Source organism: Gigantopelta aegis, unplaced genomic scaffold (genome assembly GCF_016097555.1).
Source record: "Gigantopelta aegis isolate Gae_Host unplaced genomic scaffold, Gae_host_genome ctg3357_pilon_pilon, whole genome shotgun sequence".
NCBI classification, from domain to species: Eukaryota; Metazoa; Mollusca; class Gastropoda; order Neomphalida; family Peltospiridae; genus Gigantopelta; species Gigantopelta aegis.
The window spans coordinates 43,946-71,608 of NW_024533296.1; the positions used below are offsets into that span (position 1 = coordinate 43,946).

The window sequence follows — 27,663 nt, forward strand, 5'->3', positions numbered from 1 at the left end:
TTTCTTGTGCTTTTTGAACAATGCTAGATCACTCTCTGTTACTCCTGGAGGGAGGGTATTTGTGATTCAGTAGAACTGCGATCATTAGTCTCAGTCTCCTCATTTCAGAATGAGCCTTTTTACGTCTCTTTCTAGATATTGGAGTGCAAATCTCAAAATCATTGATATAGTCCACCATATCTTGAATAAAAAGATTGTCGTCCTTTTTGTACGTGGTAATATTGGTGCCTCACATGACGGTAGCTGCGGTCGCATGGGACCTCTTCGACGATTGGAGGGGTACACATATAGGACAGATCCACCGTCCCTCAGGAAGGGTAGAGAGAGGAGGGTCCAAACATTCCTGTGAAATCCTTTATCACAAGCATCACATATCAAGAGGTCATCAGCATTAGCAGACATCCCACAATTAATACATTTTTTACACTCTAAACACAACCAAGGCTCAGCTTTGATAAACTGTACTAACTCCTTAGAATATTGAAGACAAGATGGATGACCACTGTTACCACATTCATGACAAGAAATTAATTCCTCTGGTCGTTTATCGCGATTCAATTCTTCAGTCCCGAGACAAAAGCTACAAACAGCACTGGGCTTTACTTTAGGAGAAGGAAAACTGGGTCAATTTGTTTAACACAACCTTTAATAAACGGCCCTTGACGTTCAAGATCTCCTTTCTCAATCATACGACTCACAGTTGTTTGACCTGCTCATTAAGTTCTGTGTCTGAATGAAGTCCATAATCAACACATATCTTGTCTTCATTTTTCACGTAAGGTACAACCCCCTAAATTTAGCAACAAAATTGATTTTTTAATCATTCGATGAATATCGCAGCTTGGTGGACCCCTTGATTGGGCAATGGTAGCTGGGTTCTCGATAGGAGGGCATCCCTTTATTAATTAATTTAACAATGCGTCCAGCTGCGACGCTTTTCTCTAATTGTTTTAACGACACTTCAGGTGACACACCCAAATTTGTTAGTCATTGTAGTACATATTCTCCCTCCCCAGGACGTTGTTTCTGATCCTTTAATACGATGAATGGAGGCCAGCAACTGTGGACTATCTCATCATCAAATACATCTTCATCGTTGACTCTGACTCATCGTGGGATGACAAGACTTGTCCTTTAGGTTTCCTGGTACGAGGCATTTTACTAGGTCCCTGTAATTATGAAGAAGTAACATAAAATACATTGAATTAACTACTGGATCCTCACCCTTTTTTCTGGCGGTAAAATAATCTAATAAAAGCCCCACAATACTATAAAACAACCACAACCTACTAACTTAGTAGACCCGCCTTGACCGAGAGGCGTCCCCACGTGGTATCGTGTATATCTACGCCCACACTCATTCTTTCCTTTTCCTTATAAGTAGTTTGTTTTTAATTGCAGATCTAGTGCACCAAACGAGCTAGCTGGTCTAGCTGAATAAGCTTACTTGTAAAGGAGCTATAAAAGCTGGCACATCAAGCTGGTCTTGAACACAATTTTCGCAGGATACGAAATCAGCTTCAAAAAAATTAATATGAATTTTCTTGCTGTTTGCAAGTCTCCTTCTGTCGATCAGAAGTCATATATCAGCTGCTGGACAAGGTAAGTTCAATAATTATTATTATTTACAATATTTTATTATTTTTTTAATAGCTGTTTGCAGTAATGGAGCAGTTCGATTGTCAGGTGGACCAAACCACTTATCAGGAACTGTTGAAATCTGTTTTAACAACCAATGGGGTAGTATTGTGTGAATTTGGACAACAATTAATGCAAAAGTTATGTGTAGAACATTTGGGACACTCAGCATTAGTAATAATTTACCTAAAATTTATTATAGTAGAGTGATCTCATTGGAAATATGTGATAATAGAGTTAGATAAGGAATGTATTAATAATGTAATGTTGTTTTGTTGACAAAAGAATTTTTACTTTTGCAGGTGCTATTGCTGTAAATAAAGGTCATTTTACTCCAAGTACAGGACCAATACATTTAAGTGAAGTACAATGCAGTGGGAATGAGAATGACATTTGCAATGCAACACATCTCTTATTGGAGATCATAACTGTACTCATGAACTTGATGTCGGTATTGTCTGTGAAGGTGGTGTTTTACTAATAGAAACATGTAGTACTGGAATAATCAATGATTAACTCTAAAATCAAATAGTACTGCAGTCTGAGAGACACCATATTAACTATGCATGCGATTTTACTGTTAAAAACAACCTGCCCCTACCCTCAACACTCTTGTGTATATTAGTACAGCTAGGTGTGTCCTATTAAAATATGTGTGAAGTTACTATGTTTGTTATTGTAATTATCAATGTCCTTTGCACCATTAGTCACACTATGAACACATTAATATTTAAGTTATATTATTGTTTTCTCTTCCATTGTTATAGAACTTTGATTTTCTTGTGCTGATGGGTGATGTTAGATTAGTAGGAGGTAGTTATCCTCATGAAGGAGAGTTGAAGTGTGTTTTTAACAACCAATTTGGTACAGTATTGATGATCATTGGGACAGCAATGATGCCAATGTAGTCTGCAATCAGTTAGGGTATTATAATAAAGGTATACTAGTCTATAAACAATTATGTCACGTTGTTTTGAACAGGTGCGTTGGGCCCTTCATGAAGCTATTATGGAAAAGGATAGCCCAGTACATTTAGATGACACGCATTGCATAGGGAATGAAACAAATATAACACACTGTCTTCATAAACAACTACTAACTGTCAACATAATGAAGATGCAGCCATTGTTTGTAAACGTAAGATAAAAGACAAAGCTATTATAATTTTTTAAATATAATATAGTTTATAAATACACATAACAATGTCATAATGAAAGTATTATATTTATTGCACTATATCTCCTGCCTTGTAAGGATGGTACTGTACGATTAGTTAATGGACGTCTTGCTAGTGAAGGTCGAGTTGAGATATGTCATAATGGACTATGGGGGACAGTATGTCACGCTCACTGGGATAATACTGATGCTGGAATGGTTTGCAAACAACTTGGATATGGCAGTGAAGGTGATATCATTATATGCAATTCATAAAACTAATAGTAAAGCACTTTGGCTGTGTTTTAGTGTTGGTCATTTAACTTACTTTTTCTCAACATTATGTGCGCAGGTACTTCACGTAATTGTTGCCTACTAGAGTTTACTGTGTTTTGTCTAGTATTGTAAAGATCACCCAGACACCATCCCTATACCCTGTCTCCTAATATATATATTGTATTAACTTTATAACAATATATTTGAAGTAAAATGATAAATACCAGGGGGTAAAAAAGTATTTATTAATATTAAAATACAGATATTTTAGATGTTTTTTCATTTGATGGCCTCTCTCTATATAGTAGTTTCCATAGAGACATTAGTCTCTAACAATGTAATTGTAGACCTCTAACTGCTACTTCTCAAAAACAATAACCCACTAACTGTTCTAATTGTAAACTGGTAATAAGCAATTAAATTAGAATATAATTAGTCACTTCACACTCCATGAATCTTTTCCTGTGTTTGATGTTCAGGAGCTAAAGCTGTGAAGTTTTGCCTGACTTTGGAGAAGGAAATGGTCTCATATTTTTAGACGGTGTCCGTTGCAGTGGATCTGAGCGATATTTGAATGAATGTCAAAGTGAACCACTAGGTTCACATAACTGCCCACATAAACAAGATGCAGGAGTCATCTGTCGTGGTAAGTACCCAATATTGTCTTCAGGTCACATCACATATAACATATATTGCAAATATGGTCTTATAATATACAACTGTTGATTGTCCTATTAGTTTTATTGTAAGGTGTCGTTATGAGACTAGAAGATATCAGTCCAAACAAGTTTCAATTAAATAATGACAATTAATTGAAGACTGACCTGAGCCTGAAATCTTACATTGTATTTATATTTTAGTTATTATACATGATTGTGACAATATGTCTGTTATTACTGGCTGTTAATACAATGAGACCATATTGATATTTTTTGATGTTGTTTCAATTGTAGGTGGTTGTTTGACTATAGCACCTTGCATTAGTCTGACAACTTTGGTTTCCATGTCTGTTTACATGACCTGATAAAAACATTAACAACAAACAAACAATGAGCATTCTAAAAATATTTATTATTGTTTACAAATTTAGATTCATCATTCTCTTGTGCTAATGGTGACCTAAGACTTGTTGGCGGGTCAAGTTCAAATGAAGGAAGAGTTGAAATATGTCATGATAATCATTATGGTACAGTTTGTGAAGATAACTGGGTCTAGAGAAGATGCACAAGTTGTTTGTGGACACCTAGGATTTTCTAGAGAAGGTATAGTGAATTATCTTATATTGCTAAGTGATACTGTTACCATGACAACACTATAAGTGTAGGATGTTATGAATAGGCAATGTTTATTATATTGTCTTACATATGACCTTTTGATACTTTACAGGAGCTGTAGCACTCAAAGGAGCTCATTATGGTCCGGGGTGGGCTTCATTTACCTTGATGAGGTGACATGATACTGGAAAAGAGACCAGTTTACTTCAGTGTAGTCATTATGGTATTGGAAAGAGTAATTGTTATCATCATCAAGATGCTAGTGTGATCTGCAAGAACATCAGTAAGATGCTATTGGATGTAATGTAAATGAGACTAGTGAATACTTTAAATGCCCATATTGGGACTATAGCCATTTGTAAGACCCCACACCAAACCTCTAACAATAATTAGACAATTATTTGTAATTTGATATTTTTGAACTATTTGTGTATTTTTTGTTTTCAGCTACATTATCCCAGTAGTGTAAAGATGGGAGTGTACGATTAGTGAATGGAACTTCCTCTAAATGATGGTGAAGTTGAAGTATGTGTTAATGGTATATGGGGTGGATTTTTGTGATGATAATTGGAATCAAATTGAGGCTAATTTGGTATGTAATCAACTGGGTCATACCATGAAGGGAAGTATATGTCCATTGACTTAGTATGTATCCATTATAATATCTAATATACATCCATTTCATTAAAATATATGTCCATTGCTATATATTTTTATAGGTGGTAATGCATTAGCTATTCCAGGAGGATATTACTCATTAGATCAGGGCATACTCTTCTATCATCTGTATCATGTACTGGTAATGAAGCCAGCATACTTGACTGTGTTAATACAAGTCTTATTGGAAGTAATACATGTACTAACAAGTATAATGTTGGTGTCATATGTCCAATATCAGGTATATAATATTATGATGTATTATTATTATGGATTGTGTATTGTAGAAGATAAAACAGTCAACGTGTCAAAATGGTGATGTTCGTCTCAGTGATGGTGGCTCCACCCATCAAGGACGTCTTGAAATATGCTATAATGGAATATGGGGAAGTGTTTGTGGTCACACATGGACAAGTGTGGAAGCTAGTGTTGTCTGTCGACAGTTAGGGTTTAATTTAACAACCACAAGTGAGTGTCAAGATTATTAGATAATTGAATTAAGATCATGTTATATCAACATTACACATCAATGGTGTTGTCATGGTAATTCATTATACTAATTATTGCCAGGAGCCATACCAGTCCCCGGAGGCAGTTTTGGAACTTCAAAGGGTCCGGTGTTGTTATCTGATGTCCGTTGCTATGGTATTGAGAGTAATTTATTACATGTAAATGGAGCGACAGTAAAATTTCAGACATGCCCTCACTCAATGGATGTTGGAGTCATTTGTACAAATATGTGTGTGTTGTGTGGGTGTCTGATATTATTGACTTAAATATTTTGTTTAGCATATCCTTGTAAAGAGGGTGAAGTACGACTTAGTAATGGAGAGAATGAAGAGAAGGACATCTTGAAGTATGTCATAATGGCCAGTGGCAGGGAGTGTGTAGTAAGGACATCACTAAAACACAAATTGGTCAACTTTGCTCACACCTTGGTCATAGCAGTAAAGTAATATATAATATTAATATATGTAATTTATTATATTAATAATAGGAGCTTACAGTAAAGAAGGGTTATTTCATTATGATACTATTGTTAAGACATTATCAATGGAGTTCAGTAAATGTACTAATGAAAAACATTTCAAGTGTCTCCAAGGAATGGAAACAGTTGCCATGACAACACAATGTTCAGCCAACAATGTTATTGGTATAATATGTCAAGGTATATACAAATGTCTTATGAATTAATTATATTATTTATTACAGGGGGTCCAGTAATAATACTTGTGAAACTGGTACAATTCCGTCTAGCAAATGGATCTAACTCTATGGAAGGACGAGTAGAAGTATGTGTGGGTGGAGTCTGGGGTACAGTATGTGATGATTCCTGGGACAATAAAGCATCCAAAGTTGTCTGTACTCAACTAGCTATCCCTCTAGTGGTAAGATATGGTTTACTATATAATATATATAATTTCATCTTTTCTTTGTAGTTGCTATGGCTACCAGTGGTGGTCATTTTGGTGAAGGAATTGGAGATATCTTTTTAGATAAGGTTCAATGTACAGGAGATGAGACTAGTATATTTCAGTGTTTATCAAATTCTATCAGGATCATAATTGTCAACATAATGAAGATGCTGGAGTGATATGTCAAGGTACATGACCCCACATAGACTATAATGGTTTAATAGTAAAACATATTTGAGTAATTAAATTCCATGATGACATAATTACTACAGACTATTGTTTGTCATAGTAACCACTACATTGTATCTTTTGATATTAGATCGTCTTATTTAACTACAACAATAGTAGACACGTCTACTACTAGTAGTACTATAAATAGTGCTATAGTAACTACTACTGTATCTTCAGACACAAAGAGTCAATGAGAAATGTCCAGAAAATGGACTCGCTAACACTCTTGCTATTCCTATTGCATCATTAGCTACTGTATGTGTGGTTAGCTGTTTGTATAACAATTAGCTATTATGTTATATTTAAATGGAGGGTAAAGTGTTACTAATAATATATAGTACTAAATTTAGTAAACAGGTAGATAACAAAGTATTACATTGATAAGGCTGATAGTAGAATATAGTACTAGAATTAGTAACAGATTACATCATAGTATAATTATATTTAGTAGCAACAGATAACAGTAGCAAATTATTTTCTATATCTACAGGAGATTCAAAATTGCATGGTAAAAGTCAGAACTACTGATGTCACTAGTGATAGCACAAGATCAACTACACAAAGTCCTCTACCTGAGATTGTATAACATATCACATTAATATATATAATATATGTAATATATAGTTTGGTATAGTGACTTTAAAAGCTGGTCTTCCCTTATATTAATTAGTATAATTATATTAATTTTTATTACTTGTAAATTAATTATGTAATTTTAAATTCAATATGTAACGTTAATTATGTGAAAATAAACCACACCCATTAGCTAATTAATAACCATGCGTTATTGATTGTCACAAGATATTTAATATGAGTACCTAGAGGGACTGGTTCAGAACCTGGACTTGTTTATAAATATAGGTTCTCATTCTGAGTTAGGAATGAGGCTGAGGATGGAATAGGTTCCAGTCCATTAGTTTCCCTCTCTCAGTAACAGGAATAGAACGAGCGTCCTTCAAATATCGCCACAATGGACACATCAACATTCCCTAAAAGAGAACAGTATTACCATAGCAACCAGCTAGTCACATGACATACCAGACAATGAACTAAATCGCCCTATTCTCTCTGTTAATTTGAGAGCAGTATCTTCCTCAAAAATAGGAACATCAAATGTAAAATATGGTAGACAACATTGAGGATTAACTGCAGTTATCATTACAAAGGGCTATTAAAATTATAACATTATTAACTACTAGTTATAAAATATTATAATTACCTTATAAGGCTCAGTTTTTTGAACACAGATATAGGTTTACCGGGAGTACATTCCTCTTTAACTTTCGTTTCCTTGGCAACAGAAGCATTATCCACCCATAATTCATTTAACTAGGAAACAGTGACAGAAAATCACATGATCAGTCATGTGACATGTACCTCAAGAGAACGAGTGAGATAATTCAAATTTCGTTCTAAAGCTGCTCTCTCATCAAATGGCATTTTAAGATCCAAGAGCTTCAGGTCCTTTTAATGCTAAATTTGACTATAAACAATTAATAAAAGGTTAATTAGGGGTGTGTCTATACCTTCACAAGCTGAACAAACGGCATCACTTTTTTCTAAATGGTTTTAATTCTGCCTCTTGTTTTATAACTTGTAAAATGATAGTGTTTTCTGGTAATTGGTTGGTTGCCTAGACAACAAACTATGAATAATTAATACATTATAAATAAGTATCACTTCATCATAAAGCTCCTTTTTTTAGTCGTGAGAAATAATGCCTGCCATGATGGATAATCATCAGCAACATAGATAACACCATATTCTGGACGAGAGAGTCCCTAGTCCTTTCTATAACACATCAGAGGAACACTTTATCTCATAATATCATTACTATACTAACCCTTTTCTGGAGCTCCATCATTTTAAATTCTCACTCTAAACTCGTGAGTGACATCAGTAATATACTGACTTTCTTTTAAGTAATATATCATCTATTTGTTCACAATGTGGCCATTGTGCTGTCATAATACTTCCTGTCTGTAAAGAAGATATGTTGATCAGAATACATGACATTATGACATACTTCCCTAATAAATTCCAAACATGTTCCATTGTGTGAGGACAAATTGGAGACAATAGAAGACATTGAACTTCAATAAATTTTTCCAATAACTTCCAATTCCTTCCTTCACCGATGATGTAATATCACGATAACGATCTCTGGCAGCCTGTTCAAAACAATAACAAACAACAAATTAATATGACAACAATAGTTACTATGACAACAAGAGTCCACTAATTCTTTACATTACAATACCTGTAGATCATAGAAACCAGTTTTTACTGCTTCTCTAATAACATATTTTTCAATAAAATTGATCAGTTAATTGTATGGCTCTGTTGATCTCATTATTAAAGATTAGATCCTGATAAGAACCATTCTCACGGCTATTGTTCCTCATTGGTTTTCTTGTCAATGATAACTTCCTATAATCAGAGATATAATGGATGCATAGAGATACGAATGGGACATACCTTAACCACTCTAACATTGTATACCGGACGGAGTAACCCGCGTCTGCCATTGTGTAAACAAAATTAGCATCTCAAGACCATCTCCAGCATCAGCTAGTGCAAGACGAGTTACCTATAAGATTAAAATTTGATGAGACAATCAGTCTAAATTTAGTCTCACCATCAGCAGAAACTCTTTCAATAGCTTGTCTTAATGTCAGAAAATTACCAGTTGATTTAGACCTCTAATAAGAAGATAAATTAACTACCATTATTGTGGACCATACCTACTTTTTCAGAATTTAACAGGAGGTGACCATTTCCTCGTACCCCCTCCAGCCAACACAAAAATCTCCGGGACTACCCCATCCTTTCTCTTGTGGGTGTCGGCCATATTTGCCACATGATTATATAAAAAATACGTCAAATGCTTTTGAATTAAGTCTTTTCCAGACACTCGTAGATCTACAGGATACCAGTAGGAAAACTCCGCCTCTTATGTCTAGATAACATGACAATATTCTATATATTATAGTCATAGTCGCGGAGTCTCGTTCTTACTGTAGAGACTCAATGGGATATCTGTAGGAGGAATGTTCCCTCCAAAAAGACCCTAGTCCCAGACTTCCATTGTCATTTGCTCAGGTCTATGACATCTTAATGAGATCATACTCTAATCTGATTGTTACCTGATACCCGTAGGTGCAGCAACTTGAGGAATCCATTGACCTCACAGCCCACCCTTGTAATAATGAGGCTATTGTATAATATGCCATGTAGATTGTAGAGTCAGATAAAGCTTCTATGAGATATTGTTCCGGAAATACCCAAGGGATCTTGGTACCCAGACCATAGGAACGGGAACAAGCGTGCTCGTGTAACCAGTCCAGAGTGGATTCAAAGTTGTTACGAACATCATCTGAAAAACTAAATGTATATAATTATCAGAGTTTTTAATTATTATATTTTATTAATTATAGGGTTTACTCACACTCTAAGTCCTTTTATGTTTCCTTTGTCTGATCTTTCCAATCCCCCTTCTCCATAATCTAAATACCTATCAAATATAGATCATATGACATCATATGGGACATCATTATTAACCATTGATCACAAAGTGCTACAACACAGCGATCACCAGATCGTGATATAACAGTTCTCTCTGGTTCTGATAAAGGACAGCCTCCTCATTGTCCACCATAACTGTTGGGACTTTCTTCTTTGCAACCGCACCTTCTCTCCTTTATATACTCCTACAGTCAATACCTAAATCACAATGGACAGATCACATGATAGTATATTCAAAGTCACGGACTTACTGCCTTCATAAATCTTTCATGTAACGTGAGTTCCTTAGCTTTATCAGTTGAGCTCGATCATTTTGTGATTGTACTTTCATCTGATTACAGGCTACCTCAGCAGATAGATCTCCGAGATCAGGAATATTTATAATTGGTACTGGTATGGGAATGAGACCATGAAAATGAGACTGAGACTCAACCTTACAGGATTAAAAGGTAAGACCATTTCGTCTTTAATTTCCATACCAAATTTATTTTTCTCTGAAGGCCTAAATAAGTGATGTTACAATAAAATATGATAGCTATGAGGGAGGACCTTCTTTTTTCTTCAAGTCTCTAAGAGCTGCATAATCATAGGAGCGTCTGAAGGGACTGATGTCACTATCCCAAGGACCTAAAGATGAGAGGAGCTTAAAGCATGTGATCATCACATGATCCAACCTTTATCTTCTTTGATAGTTAACATAGGTAATGTATAGATGACATCATATGATGTCAGAGGAGCTTTGAGAGGTAGACCCATAATATCCTATAGCAGACTCAATCCATACCACATAACTCATACTCCCATACCTGTCCTTTCAAATGAACTAGTGGTACATATTTGCCAAACTCATCTGTAAACTCTTGATATGGCCATGTTAAGGGCAGCCCGCTCAGTACTGAATAGACCTCACCAGACTTCACTTTATATGCATATATGGTAGCTCAGGATGAATCCAACAGTTTGTCTGACCGTACATTGTCTCTGGACGCAATGTGTAGCTGCTACCAAATACACTGACTGACCAGATAAATGATCTGAATATAGCATGCGTGTGTCATAAGAATGTCATGTGATAGTCGTGTGACTGACTTGAGTTTCTCCGGGAATGGTTCATTGCTTTTCATTTTAATTAGTGTATATTCCTGGGGACCTACTCCTTCACCCGATGCTCTGTCATGATCCATACTAGGTTGATTGTCCATTGGAGAAAATATTGTGTGCCTAGGGAAGGGAGGATGGGAGGGTGAGAGAAAGAAATAGAGAGAGGGAGATGAAACAACTTTCAAAGCAAATACCTCTTTCCAATTTAAATTTTTCCACGATCCTGTAAAGTTAAAAAAATGCCACCTCACAAAGGAGTCATAGTAAGGATTAACATCAGTAGTAATAAAGGATCTACGCCAGTCTACCTACATAGGAGGAAGGACAAGAGGGACTACCCACATACCATTCCCTATATATACTTTGAAGCCCAAGAGCTGACAAGTCCTCTTTAGCTATTGGAGGGAAGTACTACCAACCAGTAACTAGCATCAGCAAACCTATATCAATCATGCGATAATCATGTGACTATCATGTGATAACATTTACTTAAGTATATCATTATCTGAAAGACCCAAAGCTTTTCATGATACCCCACTGGTAGACAGCATCGCCTCCTTTAGTTGCCATTACTCTTAACCTGTACAACCAGTTTATATAAACCAGATTTGAAAATGCGTAACTCACTTTCTTTACTCTCTTGGTAGGATCTGCAGGATCAGGTTGTGATATCTCTCTTTCTCCTGAGATATCTCAGGGAACTGAGGTGGAAAACCATATTCTGATATTTCACGTTTTAATTTATCAGCACAGGCCTACATGTCACATGACAATCACATGATCAAATAAAGCATAATTACTTAATAGGCATTCCAGTACAATGAAAACCAAATGGAAAATAAACATCTCTTCCCTTTCAATCGTTGGTAACCAAGGGAAAACTAAAACAGTTACCATAGCAACCATGAAATTATATTTATCACTTACCTCAGCCTGAGAAATGAGAAAGTTGTGTTGTAATGGTAACAATATATATATAATAATAGAGTACTGTTTCTATGGTAACGTTACCTTTGAGATGGTAAAAGTATGTCCTAAATGAAGTTGTCCATTCATGTAGGGATAAAGGAAATGTCACAAATATTTTGTTTTTGTGATCAAACTCTGGACCTTACTCTGGCTAATTGTGAGATTAAATAAAGTGAGACATATTAATTACAAATTACCTTAGGGGCATCTAACTCAAATACTCTTGTATTCTTCCATTTTTTCTGACATTCTCTTTCTATATCTCTAATAGCATCACGTTTATAGAACTATAATAAATAAAATATATCTATTAAGTATTTATTATAATGAACTTACAGACATATTGACAATGAGAACGAGTTATGAAATATCAAAACACGTGTCCATTATTTTTAACCCCTTAGTTATCTTAAATTAATTAATTAAAGTTAATTAAGATTTTACCAATGCTGGTCTCTTATGTATCTTAAATATCATGTCTTTATTTTTTATGAGATTCTGAATATCAGGATTTTCAATGTATCTAATTAACCAGTCAAACCAATTAAAAATTATTGACAATATAGAACATTTCACAAATTTGTTGACAGCTTTACTGATAGGTAGTTTGTAAAATAATCTAAATTTATAAAAAAAACCTTGTGTGTTGCCCCAACGATCCATCCTCACTCACCCACTCAGGCTTCCACTTAGGCTCCAGGATTCCTGCTATCGCTAGCTGGGACTTGCCGTCTTCGGCTTGGTAACCATTGTCCGAAGACGAGGTAATCCTGGCTGGAGCATCACCCTAACTTAAAACCAGCTGTATGGGATTCGAGCTCTTAGGGATGTCAACCCAGTCATCTCAAGCAGGAAACGGGAACCACCAATACACCAGCCTCATCTCGTTTAAAGGGAGGACTACCAGCCCTATCCTAGTCGGCCTTTCGGATACTCCGAAGAGTATGCTGGTAACAATCTCAGAGGTCTGATGCATTGCAGAACACTGGCCTACACACACTAAGATGAGCTCTAGCTGCAGACTGTTTAATATATGATATTATAATATAATTATTAAACACTCACTCTTTTCACCCACAAATGATCTTTCTTTCCAGTTAATGCATTGCTATTTACCTGCAAATTATAATACAACAGTGAAGATCAACTTAATGCGTACCTTTAAACTAGGAGAAGTGTCTAAAGACAGGAATGTTTCCATAGGAATGCTTCCAAAAGAATGATATATTATTTGTGTCAGATACTATTTATTCATGCATCTGTAATTGCAACACCCATTTCATGAATTTCTGATAAAACATTCCTGCCATATCATACGTCGTCAAATGTCTCTCGATATCTCTAACTTCTCCAATTCGTAGTTCTATTTTATTATGTATTGTTGTTCTCTATTTTAGTAGTAGTTCGACTAATCTTAGCTGGCTACTAAAACTTAACATTAACTTTACTTTGGATTGACTGACATTTCTTGTAGTTTAAAATAAAGTTAAGATTTATTTAAAAAAAATAAAAAAAAAACATGTTGTGTTGCCCAAACGATTCCTACTCGCTCACCCACTCAGGCTTCCACTTAGGCTCCAGGATTCCCTGCTATTGCTAGCTGGGACCGCCACCTGGCTTGGTAACCCTCGTCTTCGCGAGGTAATCCTGGCTGGAGCATCGCCCTAACTTAAAACCAGCCGTACGGGATTCCAGCTCTTAGGGAATATCGCATTCAGGAACCGGGAACCACAAATACACCAGCCTCTTCTCGTTTAAAGGGACTACCAGCCCTATCCTAGTCGGCCTTTCGGATACTCCGTAGAGTATGCTGGTAACATCTCAGAGGTCTGATGCATTGCAGAACGCTGGCCCACAACACAAACCTATCCAAGGTGGTTTTCATTTCCTTTTATATGTACTGCAGATTTTGTCTTCATGCTCTTGTGGGGCGCACTGTGTACGCTTATGAATCCAATTAACGGTACCGATGAATATGATTACTATCATCGATGAAACTAAAAAGACTGTTGAAAATTAGTTCTACTTAAGCAAACTAGAACAACATTACTAATTTTTATCATATTTAATTTTATAGGGCTTAAAAAATAAAATCATTACCTAAACACTCTTCATTATCTAAATTTATATACAGCTCCTTTAGTTCTTCAAGTCCTCCAGCTTTGGATAACTTTCTTCAGTTAATGGCTATTGACTTACCTTGTCGTAGCTATGATTAGCTAATTACATAGGGTCAACCTAAGACTGTTTATATAACAACAGTTAATACAGAAATGGACATTCATAATTTATGTCACAATTTTTATAAGAAAGTGGTGGCATAACTTTTTAGTTTTTAAAAAGTGCAATGGTACATCAAGAGGAAGCCAATAAATAATAAGTTATATTGACAAAGTTAAAAAATACCAGTCAAACAGGTTTTGGATATAATAAATCTATATTATCAGTAGCAACAAGGAACAGGGTCAACTCCCTCTGAAAGTGGAGATAAAGAAAGAGGTGAGACTCCATTTATCTCTCTTTTAGTAGGTGTAAGATCTTCAGGTACTTCTAATATTAACTTCTCAATTGTACACTGATCTTGTGAAGGGACAATGTCCTGATCTTTGGTAGTTTGTTAATACCTTTGCCGTTATGATGTCCATATACGCATGAATGAACTGAAATCATTTTTCTTCAGACTGACCATATAGTATACACATAGTATTCATCTCACTTCATCTGTTAGGTAGTCCATTGTAGTGAGATATGTAATAGATTACATAGACTGTGTGTTGTTTCTATTGCCTGCAGTTTACATTTTTGGTATGAAAAGTACATGTACATTTGTAAATTTCATCTGATTGATAGAAAATCATGAATAGATCTTGTTGAATGATTTTGCTGTATTAACATGAGTAACCTGGTGATTGATTGTACAAAATACAATTTTGCACATACATTAGTGTTACTGATTATAGAACCATCAAGTATTGTTTTCTGTGGAGAGTATAATGAAGAGTAGTGTCTATTCTGATATTTCACTATCCCCACAAGTTTATAAATGGTACTGCTTACTTTTAATGTAGTTTTCTGAATATTATACAAATAAACATACATATATTGTTAATATACAGATGTTATGTGTTAGCTACATACATCTTATCTAATGTTTTATACTTGTATTTCAACAACTGGACACTCAGTTCTATTAAATATAACAATTGATGTCATAAATGTTATTTGTTACAATATGTTTGACTAACATGTTGAATTCTTTGTTATGTGAATACATAAAGGTTGGCATGTTTTGTTACATCAATAGTCTAAAGAGACCTCACCACAACTTCCATACCTAAATTTATATTATACTTAAGTTAGGGACAAATCTATGACTGATCTTGTCAATAACAGGATTATAGGTGAATACCCTTCACAAATGTAGTCTAGAATATTGTCTGAATTATCTAACTCATCAAAAATCAAGTCCTGAAGGTTGATTTTCTTGTTACCCTGTTTAACATTATATCGAGTATCACTCTTAATATCATTACTAACATGGTATTTTCAATACAAGCACACACTACTAGTCCGTGTCTTACTTTGCTGTAATTGCATTTGTTACATGTCATTGTGATAAAAAGAGTCAGATAGTTGATAAAAATATTACCGAATTTGAAACCTGTTTTTTTCATCCAATCATTAAAAGTTTTTGTTCTACTACGTACAAAACAACTAAGTTGTTTTGTCCTGTAGTCAATAATAATTTAAACATTTTCTTTCTATATCTCTAATAGCATCATTTTCATAGAACTACAATAAATAAAAATATATCTATTTAAGTATATATTATAATGAACTTACAGACATATTGAAAATGATATGAAAATATCAAAGACGTGGTCAGTTATTTTAACCCCTTAGTTAGTTTAAAACTAATTAATTAAAGTTAATTAAGATTTTACCACGTGGTTTACTAATGGCTGGTCTTATAAACAAGTTCCTGATAACAGAAATAAGAAGAGAGCCTTGTTATCTAATGAGGTAATAATTGAATGGATTTGCATAATAAAATGTTTTATTTATATGATTGCAATAATCACGTGATTGTCACATGATGTATTCATTCTCCTTTCATAGTTGTCATTGTCTTTACCAACTCTCGTCGAGTACTCCTTCAAACAACAGTCAACCACAACTAGAGTAAGTACATCTAATTATAAGTTATTATCATAATATGGAAGTTATCATCACAATTATGTATCATAATTGAAATCATTACCATATTTGGAAGTTGTTACAATATTTGGTATTATATAGGAGTTTTATGGATCTTTAAGACCAAGTTAAAACAAGTCCACAAAAATTGAACTTAGTAGCTAAGCTGGTTAGTTCATGATGTCATAATGATGTTATAGATGTGTTGCCATAGATACGAGGTATGAGAGTCCCCTGAAGCATTAATTCAAATGGAATTTAGTCAAAAAGAAAGCAGCCAATTTTTTTTAAAGCAGTAAGTCACAATTACATCACCATGACATCATATGACATCATTATAGACGTTTACAAGATACTCAGAGACGAGCTGTTGAAGTATATTGGGGCAGACCCTGTTAATCTTCATGTAGCAGAGTCATTTGTAGGGAAGGGTACCTATCTCAAACGTATTCGTTACATGGCAAAGGAATGCATGTCTATGCATAAATATATTCTCATTATTTCTTGAAATTACGAGAGGGGCCTCCCCTCCCTGTGAGAGAGAGAATAGAGAAAGTCATAAGAAATATAAGACAAAGAAATTAATTGAGAGAGGACCCCTCAATATACAAACTCATTATAATAATCAAACATTCTTTTACTGATAAAATTAATATTTAGAAGGATGGAAAAAAAAAAAATTACTATAACTTATAACTAATCTTATAAATTATAACATTACAACATTCACTTTCAGTTTGATTGTGAGGTGTTCTTAAGCACCATTATTGAGTGCTACCACTAGTTAACAAGTAGGTTAGTGATAGATAAGATGATTTCTTGTTAAATATTATAGTCTATCCTAAGTTGTAATACTTCTCTATATCTAACACTACTACTGGTAATGTTCTAGTTTAGTTTATAGGAGTTAACTATATTATTAGATGTTTTTTGTAAAACACCTTGTATATTCTGTTATACATTCTTGGAGTTGGTACAGAAGTTGGTGTTGTAAATGGCATAGCAGCAAGTGCAAACATTGAGTTCTGTTGTACCTGGGCTGGTACAATAATTGGAGGTATAATTTGTGGTTGGGAGGAGGGATGGTGTTGGATCAACCATTTGTATAGTGGTTGTAATAAAAAGAGAAAAACTATTAACAATGTTACTTGTTTATTTCATCAACACATATAACATAATATTATATTTACTGACATAGTACTGTTTACTTGGCTAATAGTTACTGTGATAATATATTGGTTTAATATTATAATATGCTGAAGACAGTAAAACATAATAAATCCTATATATATAGCTACTATAGTCCCCTACACAACTAAACATATTATAATGTGTACATCATTACTAACAATTCTAGTGTATAATCCACACTAGTTCAAACCAGCTAATTTACAGTACTTGTAACCAGGAATGTTTTATATATTTATTTTGAGTGGGTCTAGATCTTCCCAGTAAGCAAGCAGTCTCAAGTCTATTTAGTTAACATCATAACATAGAGACTAGCAAATGTAACAATCAAGGAGATGACCACAGAGGACATAAAGGTACAAGATGAATTGTGAAAGAAGTTCTCTTAATCATGTCATGATGTTGCTTCAAGAGATGGTGGATATAACATATGATCATGACATTATCAACATGATAGATGTAGCTAGGAGAGTTCTTAAAGAAGTAGAAAGAAATGATATGGGAATACATGTTGGTTAGTGATTGCTAGACAAACTGATCAGTCTTAGATGTACAACAATTCAAGGTGAGGAAACAAGTGTTTAACCAAACTAGAGTTGCTGTCCATAATCTGTGGGAGCCAGCAAAACATACTGCAACTTTCATTGACAAGTTATTGTGGAATCTATTATATGTCTTGAGTCAAGTTTGTCTGTTATTGCTATTGGAAATATTTCTGGAACCAAGTTTGTATCCATTGCTAACATTATAAGTATAGAGAGGAATGTATCTTTTAAACCACTAGTTGCTGCAGGAGCTGATGAATCAATTGGGAGAATAATTGGTACATTTTGATACCTGTACCAGGAGTTGGTACTGTATTAGAATATACTGCAAGAGGATTTATACTGGATTGTTTTTTGGGTGTATTAGTTGCCACAACAACAGCATAAAATAAAAATGAAAAACTCAAGCATAGAAAACTACTTAATTTCATGTCATATTTTAACTATTATACAATATCGGAAGTTCATTGTCATTGTTATATATATTATATATCGATTATTCATATAAATGTTAATATATAATTTTATAGCTAGGGTGGTACTTGTTTGTCAGGGGAAGTCCAGATAATATTCTTTATTTCTAGTGATTGTAGAATCATGGAGAACAGGGAAGACAAGAAATCAGTGATAATATAATTGAATCCATCAGTTAAACCATTACTGGTGGCAGTTACTGGCACTGTTGTAGGAGTAGTCGTTGGTACTATCTATCTAAAAGTGGGTATGACTGTAGGAGGACTAGTTTGATTTATTGTCGGATCATTTGTTGGAGTTGTAGTGTCCAGGTCAATTGATAAAATAAGACATAATTAAAGATACTCGTTTTGAGAAATAACCTTTTATAATAGTCACAGGAATAATAATTCTGAGAAGTTAATTGACATATTTCAATTATTTCATTTGATCAATTAAATAATATATATATATATAATCTGTCAATATAATCATTATCTTCATCAGTTGACTCTAATATGGCAATAGATTGGTACCACATATTGAAATAAATGTTGAAAGAGTCCGTACAATTTAGTAACAATAATGACTGTTACTAAATATAGTAATATGACATCATGATTCAACATAATATAGGAAAACAAGACAAATGACACATCTTGTTCATACAGGGACTGTCCCAGGGAAATTACCTTATGTTTGTAACTAGTTTAATTGAAGACAAAGAGAAGGAGTGTGTATTTAGAACAAGATGGATCACAATAAAGGTGATCTCTTAAATGCTATTATTAAGTTAATTGTTGAGATTGCTGGAGACAAGTATGGTGTTTTAATAGAAATAAAAATCTGCAGCTGAAGAAGTCCTCAGGCAATTGATTGATTTAGGAATAGAGATTACTAAACAGGTGATAGAACAAGTGGCAGCTTTTCTTATCAAAGTGCAACAAGGTGCTGAATGGCCTTTTAAAAAGACCCAAGATGCTGTCTATGAGATATTGGAGTCTGCAAAAGCTACTGCAGGATTTATTGGCAGATTAGTTGAAATCTGTTGTGCTCTTTGGAGTAATTGTGTTCGATATTGTCTTGGACAAATCACGGACAAGAGCCTTTTTTTCATTAACCAAACACGTCGATCTGTTGACAATATTATGAATCCATGGCCAGATAGCAAGCCACTAGTTGGTGCAGCAGCTGGTGCAGTAAATGGTTGCAGCTATTGGTCAGTTGTACCAGGAATTGTACTGCAGTTGGAGGGTTAGCTGGATTTGTCATTGGATCATTCTTTGGTGTGACAGTTGCAAGAAACACATAAGCTTTAATAACTTACTATTTAACAATAATAATAATAATATTAAATTGATTTTGTTGTTATATTATTGTGTTTACATGTAGTTTCAGTTTTAATATCACTTTAAATGATAAAGTAATACTTCATTGATATTAACAGTCTATTACAAATATTCTTGGATAGTTGTAACAAAATACAAGGAACGTAATATAGTTAGTATGTTTGACATATTAACTATTATAGTTACTAGTCACTATAGATCTTTGTTTAATATTAGTTATACTGGCAGTCTTTTTTCATAAAAAGTAAATCCTTTGAATTGACCAGGGGCTACCTCCTCTGTTAATGTGACATCAGTTCCACTAATAATGTCTTCTCTTTAAATTAATAATTGTCTTTTATCTTTTCTTCCTCATCATCAGATGATACTGGGTCCTCTTCTTGTACTGGAACATTCTCTGTAGTCTCTTTCTACTTTTGCTGGTATATTTTGAGGTCTACACAATAAAATATTAGTAATGTTACTATATATTTTAACATTAATATTGACTGTAATATTATTACTATATATAGTACGTTAACTGTTCTCTTATTGTTTTCTTAGTAACATTAATTTATAATGCCAAGGACAAGTTTAATTTTACTATAAACAAGTTATTAACATTCAACATAATATTTATAGATCTTGTGACTATAATAAACATATATGAACTCCCTACAGTGACTATGAATATGTAGTAAGATTAATAATACTATAAACAATATAAAACTGTTGCTTACATATTATTTTATTATACATAATACTTTAGCTTATTATATATACATTAAATAATTTCAGATTTCTATGTTATCTAGAGGTACTACACTAAAGGAGGGTAACAAATGAGACATATTGCTTCATGTATGTGTTTCATTAATTTGTGATGACAATAAACGTCAATTGAGTTTTTGATACAAACTAAAGACTTTAGATATATACTGTTGTCCTAATAATAATATCTGAAACCTGAATCTCCAAGTCAATATAAATACTGTAAATACATACATAATTATTATACATATCAGCAAAGCATATTGCAAATCTCATTGGCAAGCTAGTGGAATCTGTTGTATGTCTTGAATCAACCTTGTCTGGTATGTTATTGGAAATATTGGAGTTTGTGTTGCAGACAACGACATCCACTGTCAACATTATGAGTCTAGAGAGGAGTGTATCTTCTAGATCAATAGTTCTTACTGCAGGAGCTGATGCAGCAATTAGAGGAATTATTGCTACATTTATGATACCTGTACTAGGAGATGGTAGTGTATTAGGATATGCTGCAAGAGTATTTATCACTGGATTGTTTTAGGGAGAAATAGCTACCAAAAACATATACATAGTTTCAGTCGTCGGTGGTACTGTAACTGGTGCTGTAGCTGGTGCTGGTGGTGTCGGAAGTGGTTATAGCAGTTGGTGTAGCAGCTGGCACAACATTGGGGTCTGTTGTACCTGTAGCTGATACGATAATTGGAGGTGTGATTAGTGGTGTGGGAGGAGGTTTGATGGGACTTGCTATCGGATAATTAGACATTGGTAAATTTGCAAAAAAAATTTTAAAAAACCTATTAATATTGCTACTTGTTTATTTCATTGACAATCATATAACATAATTATTATATTTGCTGACAGTTTTGTTTATTTGTTTAATATTTACTATGATAATTAATTGGTTTATATTAAAATATGAAAATATAAAACATAATGTATGAAAGACAGTATAATATAATAAACCACAACTCAACACATCACATAAGTACATCATTACTAACAATACACATAATACTAATCCAACCAGCTAACTTACCAGTGGCTGTAACTGAATATTGTATTTGTTTTGGGTGGTCTAGTTCTCTGTATTAAACAAGAATGAAATGAAAATGAAAAACTCAAAAGCATCGAAAACTGATTAATTTCATGTCATATTTTTATGTGTTAGCTACATACATCTTATCTAATGTTTTATACCTGTATTTGAACAACTGGACACTCAGTTCTATTAAACATAACAATTGATGTCATAATGTTATTTGTTACAATATGTTTGACTAATGATGTTGAAGTCTTTGTTATGTTTGGCATGTTTGTTACATCAAAAATCTAAAGAAACTCACCACAACTTCCATACCTAAATTTATATTATACTTAAGTTAGGGACAAATCTATGACTGATCTTGTCAAATAACAGGATTATAGGTGCATACCCTTCACAAATGTAGTCTAGAATATTGTCTGAATTATCTAACTCATCAAAATCAGTCCTGAAGGGTTGATTTTTCTTGTTACCCTGTTAACATAATATTAAGTATCACTCTTAATATCATTACTAACATGTATTTTCAATACAAGCACACACTACTAGTCTGTGTCTTACTGTTGCTGTAATTGCATTTGTTACATGTCACTGTGATAAAAAGAGTCAGATAGCTGATAAAAATATTACCGAATTGTAACCTGTTTCCATCCATCATTAAAAGTTTTTGTTCTACTACAGTACAAAACAACTAAGTTGTTTTGTCCTGTAGTCAATAATAATTTAAACATTTTCTTTCTATATCTCTAATAGCATCATTTTCATAGAACTACAATAAATAAAATATATCTATTTAAGTATATATTATAATGAACTTACAGACATATTGAAAATGATATGAAATATCAAAGACGTGGTCAGTTATTTTAACCCCTTAGTTAGTTTAAAACTAATTAATTAAAGTTAATTAAGATTTTACCACGTGGTTTACTAAGGCTGGTCTTATAAACAAGTTCCTGATAACAGAAATAAGAAGAGAGCCTTGTTATCTAATGAGGTAATAATTGAATGGATTTGCATAATAAAATGTTATATTATATGATGGCAATAATCACGTGATTGTCACATGATGTATTCATTCTCCTTTCATAGTTGTCATTGTCTTTACCAACTCTCGTCGAGTACTCCTTCAAACAACAGTCAACCACAAACTAGAGTAAGTACATCTAATTATAAGTTATTATCATATATGGAAGTTATCATCACAATTATGTATCATAATTGAAATCATTACCATATTTGGAAGTTATTACAATATTTGGTATATATAGGAGTTTTATGGATCTTTAAGACAAGTTAAAACAAGTCCACAAAAATTGAACTTAGTAGCTAAGCTGGTTAGTTCATGATGTCATAATGATGTTATAGATGTGTTGCCATAGATACGAGGTATGAGAGTCCCTGAAGCATAATTCAAATGGAATTTAGTCAAAAGAAAGCAGCTAAATTTGTTAAAAGCAGTAAGTCACAATTACATCACCATGACATCATAATGACATCATTATAGACGTTACAAGATACTCAGAGACGAGCTGTTGAAGTATATGGGGCAGACCCTGTTAATCTTCATGTAGCAGAGTCATTTGTAGGGAAGGGTACATATCTCAAACGTATTCGTTACCATGGCAAGGAATGCATGGTCTAATGCATAAATATTATTCTCATTATTTCTTGAAATTACGAGAGGGGCCTCCTCCTGTGAGAGAGAAGAATAGAGAAAGTCATAAGAAATATAAGACAAAGAAATTAATTGAGAGAGGACCCTCAATATACCAAACTCATTATAATAATCAAGCATTCTTTTACTGATAAAATTAATATTTAGAAAGATGGAAAAAATTTATTATAACCTTATAACTAATACTTATAAATTATAACATTACAACATTCACTTTCAGTTTGATTGTGAGGTGTGTTCTTAAGCACCATTATTGAGTGCTACCACTAGTTAACAAGTAGGTTAGTGATAGATAAGATGATTTCTGTGTTAAATATTATAGTCTATCCTAAGTTGTAATACTTCTCTATATCTAACACTACTACTGGTAATGTTCTAGTTTATTTTAGCATTGTTCTTATGTAAAAAACTTGTATATTCTGTTATACATTCTTGGAGTTGGTACAGAAGTTGGTGTTGTAAATGGCATAGCAGCAAGTGCAACATTGAGTTCTGTTGTACCTGTGGCTGGTACAATAATTGGAGGTATAATTTGTGGTTGGGAGGAGGACTGGTTGTTGGATCAACCATTTGTATAGTGGTTGTAATAAAAAGAGGAAAAACTATTAACAATGTTACTTGGTGTTATTTCATCGACACATATAACATAAACTATTATATTACTGACATTGTACTGCTTACTTGGCTAATAGTTACTGTGAATATATATTGGTTTAATATTATAATATGCTGAAGACAGTAAACATAATAAATCATAATATTGTAGCTACTATAGTCTACACAACTCAACATATTATAATGTGTACATCATTACTAACAATACATAGTGTATAATCCACACTAGTTCAACTAGCTAATTACCAGTACTTGTAACCAGGAATGTTTATATATTTATTTTGAGTGGTCTAGATCTCCCCAGTAAGCAAGCAGTCTCAAGTCTATTTAGTTAACATCATAACATAGAGACTAGCCCCCCAAAAATGTAACAATCAAGGAGATGACCACAGAGGACATAAAGGTACAAGATGAATTGTGAAAGAAGTTTCTCTTAATCATGTCATGATGTTGCTTCAAGAGATGGTGGATATAACATATGATCATGACATTATCAACATGATAGATGTAGCTAGGAGAGTTCTTAAAGAAGTAGAAAGAAATGATATGGGAATACATGTTGGTTAGTGATTGCTAGACAAACTGATCAGTCTTAGATGTACAACAATTCAAGGTGAGGAACAAGGTTCAACCAAAACTAGAGTTGCTGTCCATAATCTGTGGGAGCCAGCAAAACATACTGCAACTTTCATTGACAAGTTATTGTGGAATCTATTATATGTCTTGAGTCAAGTTTGTCCGGTTATGCTATTGGAAATATTTCTGGAACCAAGTTTGTATCCATTGCTAACGTTATAAGTATAGAGAGGAATGTATCTTTTAAAACACTAGTTGCTAGCGCTGCAGGAATAATTGGTACATTTTGGTACCTGTACCAGGAGTTGGTACTGCATTAGGATATACTGCAAGAAGATTTAACACTGATTGTTTTTTGGGTGTATTAGTTACCACAACAAAAGCATAAAATAAAAATGAAAAACTCAAGCATAGAAAACTACTTAATTTCATGTCATATTTTAACTATTATACAATATCGGAAGTTCATTGTCATTGTTATATATATTATATATCGATTATTCATATAAATGTTAATTATATAATTTTTATAGCTAGGGTGGTACTTGTTATCAGGGGAAGTCCAGATAATAATCTTTATTCTAGTGATTGTAGAATCATGGAGAACAGGGAAGACAAGAAATCAGTTGATAATATAATGAATCCATCAGTTAAACCATTACTTGGTGCAGTTACTGGTACTGTTGTAGGAGTAGTCATTGGTTACTATCTATCTAAAGTGGGTATGACTATAGGAGGACTAGTTGATTTATTGTTGGATCATTTGTTGGAGTTGTAGTGTCCAGATCAATTGATAAAATACGACATAATTAAAGATACTCGTTTTGAGAAATAACCTTTTTATAATAGTCACAGGAATAATAATTCTGAGAAGTTAATTGACATATTTCAATTATTTCATTTGATCAATTAAATAATATGTATATATATAATCTGTCAATATAATCATTATCTTCATCAGTTGACTCTAATATGGTAATAGATGGTACCACATATTGAAATAAATGTTGAAAGAGTCCGTACAATTTAGTAACAATAATGACTTACTAAATATAGTAACATGACATCATGATTCAAACATAAATAGAAAACAAGACAAAATGACACATCTTGTTCAATACAGGGACTGTCCCAGGGAAATTACCTTATGTTTGTAACTAGTATAAATTAAAGACAAAGAAAAGGAGTGTGTATTTAGAACAAGATGGATCACAATAAAGGTGATCTCTTAAATGCTATAATTAAGTTAATTGTTGAGATTGCTGGAGACAAGTATGGTGTATTATATATTATGTGTATTATTATGTTAGTTAATAATAGTTACAGGGATAATAATTTTGATCATGAGAAGTTGATTGAATATTTCAATTTTTATTTGATTAATTAAGTAATATATACACAATATATCAATATAATCATTATCTTCATCAGTAGACTCTAATATGATAATAGATACTACCTCTAGTTCACATATTGGAGTAAATGTCTAAAGAGTTGGTACAATCTAGTAACAATAATGATTATTACTAAATATAGTAACATGAATCATTAACATGATTCAGGATAAGAATAAAAGCAACACAGGGACTGTCCTACCTTTGTTTGTCACTGGTATAAATTAAGACAGAGAAGAAGTGTGTATTTATAACGAGATGGGGAACGATGAAGATGGTCTCTTAAATCTCTTGTTACATTAATTGTTGAGATTTTGCTGGAGAGTATTGTGGAGTTTCAATAGAAACAAGATATGCAGCTAAAGAAGTCCTCAGGCAATTGATTGATTTAGGAATAGAGATTACTAAACAGGTGATAGAACAAGTGGCAGTTTTTCTTACCAGAGTGCGTCAAGGTGCTGACTGGGCTTATAACAAGACCAAAGATGCTGTCTATGAGATATTGGAGTGTGTAAAAGCTACTGCAGGATTTATTGGCAGATTAGTTAAATCTGTTGTGCTCTTGGAGTAAATTGTGTTTCTATATTGTCTTGGACAAATCAAGGGACAAGAGCTCAGAGACCGAACACGTCGATCTGTTGACAATATTATGAATCCAGATAGCAAACCACTTGTTGGTGCAGCAGCTGGTGCAATAAGTGGTGCAGCTATTGGGTCAGTTGTACCAGGAATTGGTACTGCACTCGGAGGCTTTGCTGGATTTGTCATGGATCATTCTTTGGTGTGACAGTTGCAAGATACACATAAGCTTTAATGACTTACTATGTAATAACAACAATAATAATATATTAAATTGATTTGTTGTTGTATTATTGTATTTGCATGTAGTTTCAGTTTAATACCACTTTAAATGATAAGTAATACTTCATTCTATTACAAATATTCATGGATAGTTGTAGCAAAATACAAGGAACGTAATATAGTTTAGTATATTGACATAATATTAAAACTAATTATAGTTACAGTCACTTGATCTTTGTTTAATATTAGTTCTACCGCAGTTTTCTTTTTAAAACTAAATCTTTACAATTGACCAGGGGGGCTACCTCCTCATTTAATGGAGATCAGTTCCACTAGATAATGTCTTCTCTTTAAATGAATAATCATCTTTTATCTTTTCTTCCGCATCATCAGATGATACTGGTCCTCTTCTTGTACTGGAAACATTCTCTGTAGTCTCTTCTACTTTTTGCTGGTATATTTTGAGGTCTACACAATAAAAATATTTAGTAATGTTACTATATTATAGTAACATTAATTGTAATATTGTTACTATATATAGTAACATAACTGTACTATTATTTTGTTAATAACATTACCTTATATAGTAGTTTATTGTACATTGTCCTTTAGTAGTTACCATATATCCCAAAACATTTATCTTAGTTGTTATTAGTAACATTACTATATATAGCAACATTACCATTACTAGTTGTATACTATATAGTATCATTACCTGACAGCTACAGTAGACCATGAAACCATAAGGATGACCTCGTTAGAGCAGGGGGTGGGTGTCATCATCATCATTAGTGTATGTGGGTGTTAAAAGTGGTCGGCTACTAGCTCCTCTTT

The 27,663-nt window shown here is 33.3% G+C and overlaps 1 protein-coding gene and 1 pseudogene across 1 annotated transcript; one reads left to right on the forward strand and one right to left on the reverse strand.

The window, feature by feature from the left end:
* Nucleotides 1-233: 233 nt before the first annotated feature.
* Nucleotides 234-7,174, forward strand: LOC121392072 (deleted in malignant brain tumors 1 protein-like). Its single transcript, XM_041523455.1, is given in 8 exon segments — nucleotides 234-279; nucleotides 1,559-1,602; nucleotides 2,893-3,043; nucleotides 3,566-3,715; nucleotides 5,571-5,654; nucleotides 6,440-6,556; nucleotides 6,559-6,603; nucleotides 7,137-7,174. Coding segments are annotated over 8 exon segments (675 nt in total).
* A 1,337-nt stretch (nucleotides 7,175-8,511) lies between these two features.
* Nucleotides 8,512-26,796, reverse strand: LOC121392073 (annotated as a pseudogene).
* Nucleotides 26,797-27,663: the final 867 nt, after the last annotated feature.